Source organism: Danio aesculapii, chromosome 22, assembly GCF_903798145.1.
Source record: "Danio aesculapii chromosome 22, fDanAes4.1, whole genome shotgun sequence".
In the NCBI taxonomy this organism is placed as follows: Eukaryota; Metazoa; Chordata; class Actinopteri; order Cypriniformes; family Danionidae; genus Danio; species Danio aesculapii.
This window is the reverse complement of record NC_079456.1, coordinates 15,931,867-15,944,059: the sequence shown is the minus strand read 5'-3', so window position 1 is coordinate 15,944,059 and position 12,193 is coordinate 15,931,867. Positions and strand designations below refer to the sequence as shown.

At 38.3% G+C, this 12,193-nt stretch overlaps 1 protein-coding gene across 2 annotated transcripts in view; it reads right to left on the bottom strand.

The window, feature by feature from the left end:
• The window catches only part of gpc5b (glypican 5b), a 62,152-nt gene that overhangs the window by 47,186 nt on the left and 2,773 nt on the right, over positions 1–12,193 (bottom strand). For both annotated transcript variants that reach the window (XM_056448266.1, XM_056448267.1), the window contains exons 2-6: positions 10,645–10,806; positions 7,305–8,014; positions 4,830–5,011; positions 4,268–4,327; positions 3,812–3,934 (exon numbers count right to left, since the gene is read on the bottom strand). In XM_056448266.1, the coding sequence (XP_056304241.1) occupies positions 3,812–3,934; positions 4,268–4,327; positions 4,830–5,011; positions 7,305–8,014; positions 10,645–10,806 (1,237 nt within the window). The remainder of the gene's footprint in view (positions 1–3,811; positions 3,935–4,267; positions 4,328–4,829; positions 5,012–7,304; positions 8,015–10,644; positions 10,807–12,193) is intronic.

Here is a 12,193-nt window from a genome sequence, read left to right as displayed (position 1 = left end):
AACACATGTCTTCCTCAGTGGGCTTCTTTGACCCATAGTTTATTATGACAAAGTGGGAGAATATTTTTAGTTGTATGAATTTCTTCTCTGAAATGTTAACTTGTTTTGGCCAGAAGGGGGCAGTGTTGACTCACAGGATATGCTATTGTGCTGTATGTTCAGAACAGCATGCTAATTCAGCTATTTCTGCAGTGTATAACATGAATAATGTACACAGAAAACAAATATTGCTTATTTTCAAGAGAACTGCTCACTACAAGCACAGTAGAATTGTTTCATAACATTTATTGGGTTTAAAGGTGTTTAACTAGACATACTAGCATTATTCAGTACAGAAAAACTACTAAACAGTGTAGCATACTACTATTCTGTTAGAATTTTGTCTTTACTATATTCTGTGCATGCTAGAGTAACCAGTATGCCACATAAAGTAGCTTTTTCAAAGAGCAGTGATGTTAGCTTAAGAAAAATGACCAGCGTGCTAATTTTATGTAATTTGTGGAACCTGCATTTGAAAATACAAAGCATTTAAATAATTGTCAAAATAAATGTATTTGTCAGTAAGATTATAAATAGGGTTTATGCAAAATAATTTCTGTGACTGTTAGCATAGAGCCAGCTAACTCTCTAAATGCTTTATGTAGCCCCGTATAAGAGAAAATACAAAGCAATTCTTTGATAAATTACTTTGTGTGTCTGTAAAGCTGTATAAGGACTGTATGACCAATAATTTATGTCACTATTAGCAGAAAGACAACAGACTAACTTGCTAATCTGGTTTTGTAGTGTATGACAGCTAATTTCTGTGACTATTAGCATAGAGCTACTTTAACTAGCCTGCTATTTTTGTTTCTGTATTAGAAAATACAAAACATGCTTTTACAAAAATATGAATCTAAATTACTACATCTGTAAAACTGTATATGACCATTAATTTCTGTCACTGTTAGCATAACAGACTAGCTTGCTAATCTATTTTCGTAGTCTGTTGAAATTTGTCAAATCTTTGTATTTAAAAATTTAAAGGATGTTATAGCTGTATTTAAGCCTGTAAATAGATAGTATGACCATTCATTACTGCGATAGATTAGCAAGCTAGTATGTTGCCTCTATGCTAACATTTTTTGTAGTTTCTGAAGTCTGACATAAATAAAGCATAAATGTATATATTTTAAATGGAAACGCTTTCTCTGAAAGATATAGACTTAGTGATTACTTTTTGTTATATACCAAAAATACCATTTTGTATTAGTCACACAAGCAACCAACTAATGGCACTTAGGGAGCCACCAAATCTTTATCTTTCAGACAAAGCAATTTAGTTTGACAGAATTAAAACTTGTCTTAATACAGAGATTCCACAAACCAAACAAACTATTAGCAAGCTAGTCAGTTTTTCCCTTGGTAACGGTGGCCAGTCTCCAGGACGAGCTGTGTTTTTGCCACCGGGGGCCCTTGTATAGACGTTGCCAGCCTTGCGTTACTGCTGTAGTGTTGACAGCGATGGGGCAATTTGTCCAGGGGTGGGTGGGTGTGTAGAAAGTGGGATCTTTAACCTTTAAGCCAAAGCTGAGGAGCAAATGAGGCCTGACTGGGGAAATATCTGTAATTATAAAACGGTGTCCATCCAAGCGAAGTGGTCACAGTCATTTTATGTTGCGTAAGCCAAAAGAGTGTGTCCAAATGGATATATGCTGATAGCAAAAGCGCCTATATGCAAATATTTATTTTAAGTGTGTGTGTGTTTTTTTCAGGGAATCTCATTTGTGTCACAATAGAGCTCCAGAACTTTCTGAATGAAGCTTCTGTCCGAAAGGGGACTGGAGAAAAGCCACGATAATCCATGGCAACCATCACTCCTTCTGGCCATCTTATGAACTTCATGACCTCCAAGAGAGGATGTAGACCTTTTTTTGGACATATATCTGATTTAACAGCCTTAATTTGCAATTCATTTGAATGGTATGCAAAAACAACATGATGAATAAGTTTTCAGTTAGCTTGAAGATCATATTTTTTTGTGCAAAACTACATTAATGTGCAAAACTACATTAATGTAAATAAATATGATATACTAGTTTCTAGGAATATGGGCCATTGACAAATCATAATGTTAAAAAAGTACTTAAAATAAGGAAAATGTTCAATTTAAGGTTTACATGATTGTACCATGTAAAAAGACCCTTCAAAATGATTGTAAACATGAAACATTCCCAGCAGAAAAGGATGTTAACATTACGTCAGATTGACATAGTAGCCCAACATCGTGGGGACATCTTGTTTGGAAATGGGGAAATACCCGGCAGCTAGCTCTCTGAAACTCTCACATGGTTGCCCACTGAAGCTAAGCAGGGCTGCGCTCGTCAGTACTTGGATGGGAGACCACATCGGAAAGCTAGACTTCTGCTGGAAGTGGTGTTAGTGAGACCAACAGGGGGCGCTCAACCTGCAGTCTGTGTGGGTCCTAATGCCCCAGTATAGTGAAAGGGACTCTATACTGCTCAGTTAGCGCAGTCTTTTAGATGAGACATTAAACCGAGGTCCCGACTGTCTGTGGTCATTAAAAATTCTAGGACGTCCTTTGAAAAAGGGTAGGCGTTTACCACCAGCATCCAAATTTGGGCCAAATTTGCCCACTGGCCTCTGTACGTCATGGTCTCCTGACCATCCCCATCATAATTGGCTTCATCACTTTGTCTCCTCTCCACCAATCAGCTGGTGTGTGTGGTGTGCGGTCTGGGGCAATATGGCTGCCGTCACATCATCCTGGATGAGAAGATTGACGTTGTGTGGACGTTACTAATATGACGTCTATCAGACGTTGGATTTTGGTTGCCATACCTGACAACTAAATATCAGGTTTAGGATGTTGGTTGACTTTAGATTTTGATCACTTTCCGACACAACCTAAAATCATATCAACAGAATTTGATGTCGTTATTGAACGTAAAATCTAACCTAATATTACGTAAAATCATAAAAACCTAAAATTACGTATTTCCTAATCAAGAAAATGGACATAAAATCTTGATCTAAATCTAACCTAATATTAACGTCTTATGATGTTGTGTGCCTGCTGGGTTTATACTTTCGTTTCAGATTTACGCTTACATTTATTGCAGAAAAAATGTCATGTGTTATGAGACCACATGAGAGTTTTCTTTGAAATTCTGATACTATTATTATTAATTTATATAATATAATATAATATAATATAATATAATATAATATAATAAATATAATATAATATAATATAATATAATATAATATAATATAATATAATATAGAATAATATAATATAATATAATATAATATAATATAATATAATATAATATAATATAATATAATATAGAATAATATAATATAATATATTATAATATAATATAATATAATATAATATAATATAATATAGAATAATATAATATAGAATAATATAATATAATATATTATAATATAATATAATATATTATAATATAATATAGAATAATATAATATAATATAATATAATATAATATAATATAATATAATATAATATAATATAATATAATATAATATAATATAGAATAATATAATATAATATATTATAATATAATATAATATAATATAGAATAATATAATATAGAATAATATAATATAATATAATATAATACTACATTAAGCGATAATTGAATCATTTACATTTTAAAACTGCTTTGTCAAGCTATTTAATTTTATGTGCATTTTTAATGCATTTTGGAATAAATCAAATCTTACCATGTCATTGACCCGTATTCATCCACGCATTAACATGTAAATTAGAGTTCAAGCTCACCTCTCCACCACGTCTTCTCCACTCCAGCAGGTGTTTTCATCCATCACCACCTCCCCCTCACACAGCATCTCGGGCAGGTTGGAGAAGAAAGATTTGTACCGCTGGATGTAGCCCATAAACTCCCTGCAGGAAGTTCAGGCTTTCAGGAGGTGATCAAAAACCATCAAACCGGGCCTAATTATAGAGTACAACCAGTTCTGCCCCAGTCATCATGATTTCTCTAATCAAACATGCCCAAACACTGATAGACACAAGCTGCCTTTTTTGTTGTTTGTTACCGTTATTAATGCTGACAGCGTTCTTCCTTGCTCGCACACGTTTATTTGATGTGAGATTAAATCGTTAGTACATTCTTAGGCTGGCAGCCAATGTGATTTTAATGACAAAATAATTAGAGGTAATTTCATTTAAAAAAATCTTAAGGGTATGAACGGAAACACAAATGCTTAGTCTTACTTTGAAATCTTTCTCAGGCTCCTCGGTTTGTCATATTTGGATGCTTTGAGAGGCAGAGACCTGCAGTCATCGACATGTGGGGATTTGTGAAGAAAAAAAAGACAAGTTACATATAAGCTACTGCTTGTATGTGTTGCTTACATAGTATTTGCACTGTCGCACATGACAAAAATGAAAATAATTAGTACTGACATCTTTTAAATTTATTGAAAATAATAAACTTAATAATAATAATAATGAACTTTATTTTCTGTAGCACCTTTGTGCAACAAATGTCCGACAATTCATGTAGAAAAAAAATATTATTTAACATTCCATATCAAATAAATATTGCTATGCGATGTGTCCAAAAATTAAGATATAGCGCTCTCTCGCTATTTGTACATTATTAAGATTAGTTTTTCTTAATTTTTCGTTTTATATTAGTGACCTCTTACATACGTCAGATTTCGTACATTAAAGCATTTTTTACTGCCTATTTGTCAACTACCCATGTAATCAAAGTCTTCGTTGGAGTTTCCTATTCTTAGATAAATATAGGTTACGTATGCTATATTCTCACCTTCTTTTGAGAGCTAAGTGCTCGTGTTGGTTGCCTGTGTCAGGCAGTGTTGTAGGGCTGGAGGATATGATTGAGGTTTGGAGTTCAAGGCTTGGATTCACTGACGGAGTCAAACTTCCCGAAGTCGAATTGGCTGGAGTGGAAGACACCCATTCGGTCAAGGACCCGCAGACTTTACCAACCTAAAAAAAGAGGGAGAGATGAGGAATAAAGAGCCACTGGATGTTATGGACAAATTGTGAGCTGACATATACCAGTTCAAACAAACAGCTCCATCTAGTGGACACTAGTAAGTGGCACAATAACACTCTAGTATAATTTACAATAAGTTTAATTAGAGCAAGCTTGCATGATAGACGTCTTTTAACACTGAATACTGGATTTTAATGCCGTAACATTGAGATACATACATTATAAGGGCAAGTTTCGGGACATGTTTTCAAAATAAAGTGGAATAGGCTTTAAGAAAGTTGTCTATAAGAGCGTGTAAACGTGTTTGTATTTGTATATCTTCTACAGAGCTTTATTTATCTGAGGATTAGCCGAACTTTCTCATTCCCCCTGCTCTGGCCCCTCGCTAGCTGCATTGCATTTTGGGAAGGGGCCGGTTGGTTCACGAGAGCCGTCTTTGTCCAGAGGTGAATTTGCATGCAGGACATCAGGCTGATTGAGACCAGACAACACCCAAACAACTCAAGCAGCACCAAGATAGCGCCAGACCACATGCAGCGTGAGGAACTGGAGAGGCCCCATAGTCCTCCGTGTCAATGCCACTGCGGGCGGCACATATAGACATCTTATAAACAATGACGATAACAATTCTAATCAACTCAGTTTTATTAGTATCAATTTGACAATGAAGAGGGCCCCCAAAATACTCCATACTAGCTTGTTAGCGCAAATGTTTCTAGCTATGAATGTTTGGCATGTTATTATTGTGTTCTAAATCCTGACTGACTACTTTGTAGCACAAAACAGACTTGCATTGTATTCTGTCTGCCGGTTTTACCATGAAATCATGGAGGATGAAGGATGGTAGGATGAATCATATGCTGATTAACTTTTAAAAGTTGTTTTTGACATCAAAACATGTGTAAACATACCTCTACAGTGATTTTGCTACTTCATCCACAACCCACACTAGCAGAAACTAGCCTAATTAGCTAAATGCCCACATAGAGACATACTGTGGCATTGCCATACCCTAGAAAACCATGAGCAAAACCATGTGATGCAAGTAATAAAAGGCTTAAAATAACATTTTTCACTTACGAAGAATATAAGCTTGCAGTATTAGCACTGCTAGTAGTTAGCACAGCTAAGAACACAAAACACTTTTTAAATTTTTAAATACACTGCCACTTTATGTATTTTCTCGGTCCCAAACCAGAACCATCTGTTTTAGCCAAATCATAACTTCAGTAAATAATTTGGTTAGTTTAGCATGTATGTCATGTAAGTTAATGGGTACAAGCAACTAGCATTTTCCAAAATACCTTCTTTTGTGTTGAACGGTTTTGAAAATTTGAATGGTGAGTAAATGATGACACAATTTGTTATTTTTGGGTGAACTATCCCTTTAACTAGCACTCTGTTTTCCAACTCTTACGCCTGAATCCAGACCAGGTAATGCGAACCCTAAGTCATTCCAGTCTTGTGGCATCGGTGAGAGAGAAACATTTGATACAGTGATGGATTCAAGGAGGGGTGAACTCCCATAAGCAGCCTCTATTGTAGAGCGGTAAGCTTGCGGTTAGTGTTTATGAGTGCTGTAGTTGGAGGCTTAAGAAATAATATCTCCCATTCTGAATGGTATGTCTACACTCTTTGAGACAGATTTGTGGGAATGCTGTCTCAAACTTGACCTACACATATAGATCTGTCAGCACTGAGACATGATGTGTGCAAAGCCGGGCTGTCATGAACCTCTTGACCCCTGTGGCCCCTTCTGCTATGATTCCACTGAAAGAGTAAAGTGAGAGAGACCGGCAGACGGCCATCCCATGCCATGCTTATAGACTTTGGCGTTGATGGTATGAATAGCCTCAGGGTGGGCGGATGGGTATTCACTTACAGACAGCCATAGTCACACTGTCATGACCAACACATTTTTTACAATGCGTGTCATATTACCACATAATCACGGTTCTAATCATTAAGCTAATAATAAACCCCTTGCAGATAGAATAATCATAGTGCTTCATTATACACAAGCTAGAGCAGAATTTTTTAGGCTGAAATGCTAATTTATTCAAGCTATTTATTTCAGATTCAAGCCAAAATGTCTTAAAAGTGCAAACGGAAGCCTTGAAACTGCACAGACTACGATTGGTCAAGACATTTGATATGCACCAGTCACTAAACATGCTGCTGCAAGTGCATGCCCACTAGAACTGATTAGTCCAACATATGGTGGAGCTCGTTTGTGGAATAAAAATAAATGTGTTCTATGAATCAGAGTGTAGCACGACTCACCACGGCGCTAAGATGTGGCCCGTGCAGTTGCGCAGTGAGGATGGCATCATTAATTCCTTCCCGGATGCGTAGAAGTGCCAGTTCCACTTCATATCCCTCTGATAATGCCCCACTCAGCCCCTCTAGAAGCGCTACATAATGTCGCCAGGGAGCGTCCAGCTCAGCCACGCCTGCCAGGCAACCTCGCATCACGTTGAGACATAGACCTCCACATGGCCGGATCAGAGTCAGTCCTCGACAGTGAGGACAGAACAACATGCGGACTAGTGCACGTCCACACACTCGTCCCATGCCCACAGACTCTGTGATGTTAAGTACATCTGCACCGACTGCCAGTGCCCGGCTGAGAGCACGACCAGCCACAAGTGCCTTGGACAGTCCCTGAGCAAGTTCTTGTGGGTGACGGCCAAAGGGATTGATATCGTGCCGTGTGGCACGAAGGCACTCAGTTCCTTCGGCAGACCAGGTTGAAACAGGTGAACCCAGGCCAGGATTGACCAGATGCTGGTACACCAACGGGAAGAGTTTGTCATAAAATCTGTGAACTGAGTGTTCCACAGAGATGTTATCATCGCCTCGAAGGTAGAGATCAAGGTCATTGAAGAGGGTGGACACCAATGGTCTTGCATCTTGGGAGATTGTCTCGTAGGTGGTGTCGAAAAGGGAGTAGGTATGATTTAAAGTGAACGAGAGCAGGGAATGGAAGGTATCTGTGGGAAGAGAAAATAAAAGAAAGATTTTGGACTGAACAAGCATCATAAAAGACCTCCATGAACAGCTATTTCATAATCATCCTAAATGGATAAACATTCGTAACATGAGAGGCTAACAATTGCTGTAATTTTGTTTGACATTTACGAGAGGGTCAAAGATACTAGTCTGTCATGGTGCACCTCTGCCTTGTCTCACATTGCTTACGACTCTTTCTTGTATATCTAATCTCTCTTTCCATTGGGCTAATGGGAGCTGACAACACTTAATCCATGGATCTTTTGGGCTGGCGCTATTGGGCTGAAGGTTAGTTTGGAGATATGTGACAGGTGTGACTAGCTTATTACCAATTTTAGCAGTCAGGGCGTCATTTTATACCTCACTATGCCTATGGTCTTCAAATGGAAGTTGAGGATCATAGTCTGTTGTGCCATATACATTATTTACAATGGCATATTAACATCTGTGTGACAAGTGACAGACGGGTGCTTAAGTAGACAGCTGGTAGAACCCTTCAAAGTACAGTTTGCTTTAGTGTCATCTCATTCATAATGACCAAAGTATTCCAGCTCTGTCTGGTTTCTTTGTGAACTGCTCAAATGCTAACAATGAACGAAAATTATGATTGCACTTTATTGATGCAGGAACAAAAGAACATCTGTTTGGCCCGTGATACTAAAAGGCACCCAAAAGAAACTTTCTAAAACAAACCTTTGAGGTTTTAAAAGAAATACATCTGGAATCTTGAAATATTGGATCTCTGCTCTTGCTATCTCTTGGTGTCTCTTCTGGAATTCCCACAACATCATGTAAATAAACTCCTTGGGCAAGGAATAGTATCTGCATCCTTTCACCCAAGCCCTAAACCACCACCCGGGATAGGCAGTTTGTATGAATGACTGGGAAGTGGGAATTGCTTTGAACAGGTTCAAGCACTGACACTTCAAACTTAAATTTATGTAACAAAACTGCTCAACCTCAGACTTACAGCACTAGGACTAAATTCAGGGTGTAACTTGGCAACTACATCCAAACACCTTGGTATCAAGTGACATGGCCAGGGATTACACCCGGATGAAGTATTGGGGTTCTTCTCATGTGATTCTGGGACATGGAGGCATGCGGGGAGGACGATCCATACTTAGGGGTCACAGAGGGTGCCTAGGAATAACTACAACTGACCTCTAACCTCTGGGACAGCGGGATGTTCTGAAAGAACAGACAGAAGGGTCAACCTGGATGGCCTTTCAATGATTGCTCTATTAACTTGGAGCCTGCTGGAATCGATATGGGTCCTTCTTTAAAAAACATCAGTGTCAGACTCCACTCACTGTACCCAGTCCAGGACTGAATTTAGATCAAGGAAGCACACAAGTATTTTTAGTTCCTCTCAGGTTAAAGAGGATAGCTGGGCTTTGTTGGATAGCTAGTACGTGAGTAGCATATGTTGGGTTTGCTTTTGGAGTGAAATCACTTGAAGGGCAGAGAGGACTTTTTAAAGAAATAGTTCAGCTAAAAAATGTACTCACTCTCAGATCTTTAACGGTTCATGCTCCTTCCAATATTTTGAGGTAGGTTTGAAGTCAGCAATATCAAATGTTTGATTCTCACATGTCTGTGTTTGTGTATATTTTAGTCCTTTTCCCTAATATGAAAAAAAAATCTATTTACCCTTGCCTTCCATGGAAGAAAGTTACGTTTCCCGAATGAATCCATAAGGTTCGTACTTGAGTTATTACTTTACCCTTAAACACACAAGTATAGTCGTAGAGACAAAAAGCGGTCTACATTAAAAATCCTCTTTCACGTGGGAATGAAAAACACTTTACAAACCTTCTTTCTTTTAAACAGGACACCAGCTACAACCATGCGAATAGTAGCAGAAAAGGACAACTGATCTTTTCAAAAGCTCTCATTATAGAGCAATACATTGAAGTGCACTGAGACGGATCTCCAAGGATACGCCAAGAATTTCAACATTTCTCTTTTCGTTTGCTTTACACTCGTTAAATATTCACTCGGCTGGCAGCAAAGACAGAGAGGACAGCGGCTGTGCCCTTTTCCTGTGAACCTGAAAGGGTTTTTGTGCAAGTTTGGGGAGACAAATTGGATGAACTTAAATATTTGGTTGGGCGAGGATTTGGAGTTGTAAATTGGAAGATTGCATGGTTTATGTCATCACATGCTATACATGCACCGGAGGAGATAATGATATTCACAGAACTGGCCTAAGTGTGTGAGTTCTGGTTCTTTTTGTATGTTTTATTCAAACAGTGGTTGTGAAAGGCCTTGTCCTAATCCTAAAGCGCCAATCAACCTCTAGGAAGCACATGTATTGCTTCACAGGAGACCTCAGGCAGATAAAGGATCATCCTGTGAGCATGAAAAACAGCGGACAAAAGCCAAATCTCCAAGTAACCTTGGAAAGTCATAATGTACAATGTAAGAAATGTTAAACACCACCTCTGTGTTTCCCATACAACACATACAAAGCAATAACATGTCCCATGAACCACCTGCTGTGGCAGGGACTTGATCCCTTGACCTACTCCGGCTGCTGCTGCAAATGCAAAAAGCACAGTCCTAGTGTTTGTTTGACCAATAAGCTTCATTCCATCTTAATACATACCCTGGAAGGAAGAAGCATGGCCCAGGATGAGATACTTGAGTTCGAAGCTATAGGAGAGAATGTTTTGGAGTGTGTCTCTCTGAGCAGCTGAGAAGTAGCTATCCTCCATTTTGCGGGTACAGCATGTGGGACCCTGGTGTTTACAGATGAGAAGATCTGCATCTGTGATGGATTAATCATAGAAGGTGACTTAATTAGAAGAATTTGTGAATATTTAAACCACATGTCTCATAACTCTCATAGGTTGGAATTCTGATTACAATTTTTAACCCTCATGCACTGCCTCCTCTAGAGTATTTTTTTAATGGAGTATTTAGTTAAGCTAGCAAACTGATTATGAACACTGAATGGCTTTTCTGTGGTAAATGTAATTTTCAAATTCAAGTGACATACTGTTTACATTGACTATAAGTAGTTGTACAGCATTTTTACAAGTTAACCTGAAGGGTTTTTTTGTGAAAGTTTGGGCAGACAAATTGTATGAACTTATATATTTGGTTGGTCAAAGATTTGGAGTTGTAAATTGGAAGATTGTATGGTTTAGTAATGCGCACAATTTTTAACCCTCATGCAATGCCTCCTCTAGAGTATTTTTCCAAGTTAACAAACACATTATGCACACCGAATGGCTTTCCTGTGGTAAATGTAATTTTCAAAGTCAAGTAACATACTGTTCATAATGTTTCTGAGTAATTGTACAGCATGTTTGCATCAGACTTAATATCTTTTGTGCTTTATATCAACAATACAATGCCAGATTTCATCAAGGCAATATTAATGGTGGAAAAGGGGCAAAGAGTGCATAGAGAGCCTATTGAAAGGGTGTATCTTAAAGAGCTTCTTTCAAACTAAGCCTGTTTTGCCCATGCCATCAAATTTTGGATGAATTGATTACCAAAACAAAGAAGTTTTTAGTAGATTTTGGAGATAGGCTCCTTTAACAAGTCCTCTAGAGTTAAACAGTTGAGTTTTACCATTTATGAATCCTAAGTCGAGTAAAGGAGGTCGAGCCTTCTCATTTATAGCTCCTAAACTCTGGAATAGCCTTCCTGATAACGTCCGAGGCTCAGACACACTATCCCAATTCAAAACTAGATTAAAGACCTATCTGTTTAGTAAAGCATACACTCAATGCACCACTTAGCGGGTTTCCACACAGGTTCTGCATCTTGTTTATATAAACTATGAACAGCAGCTACGCTAATTATTCTCTTTATTCTCCATTTCCACCTGGGGATACTCTTCCCGAGGCCCTCAGACTATGCAGAGTCACTGATTCGATCCAAGACCAATGACGAGATGATCCCAAGGTTTCCATATTCTGGACCAGGCCATATCCTGAGCAGTTACTATGGTGGTCATGGAGGAGTGGAACATGAGACTGTTCCTGTGACGCTCCAGAGACAGACGAGTCTTCGCTGAGGCCAGCTTCCAGCCTCCGCCGCTGAGACTGCAGCTCTGCACAAGACGTTTGGCCAGCGGAGAAATTAAAATGGTCGTGCCCAACTGAGTCTGGGTTCTCTCAAGGTTTTTTTTCCCTCTCCGCTGT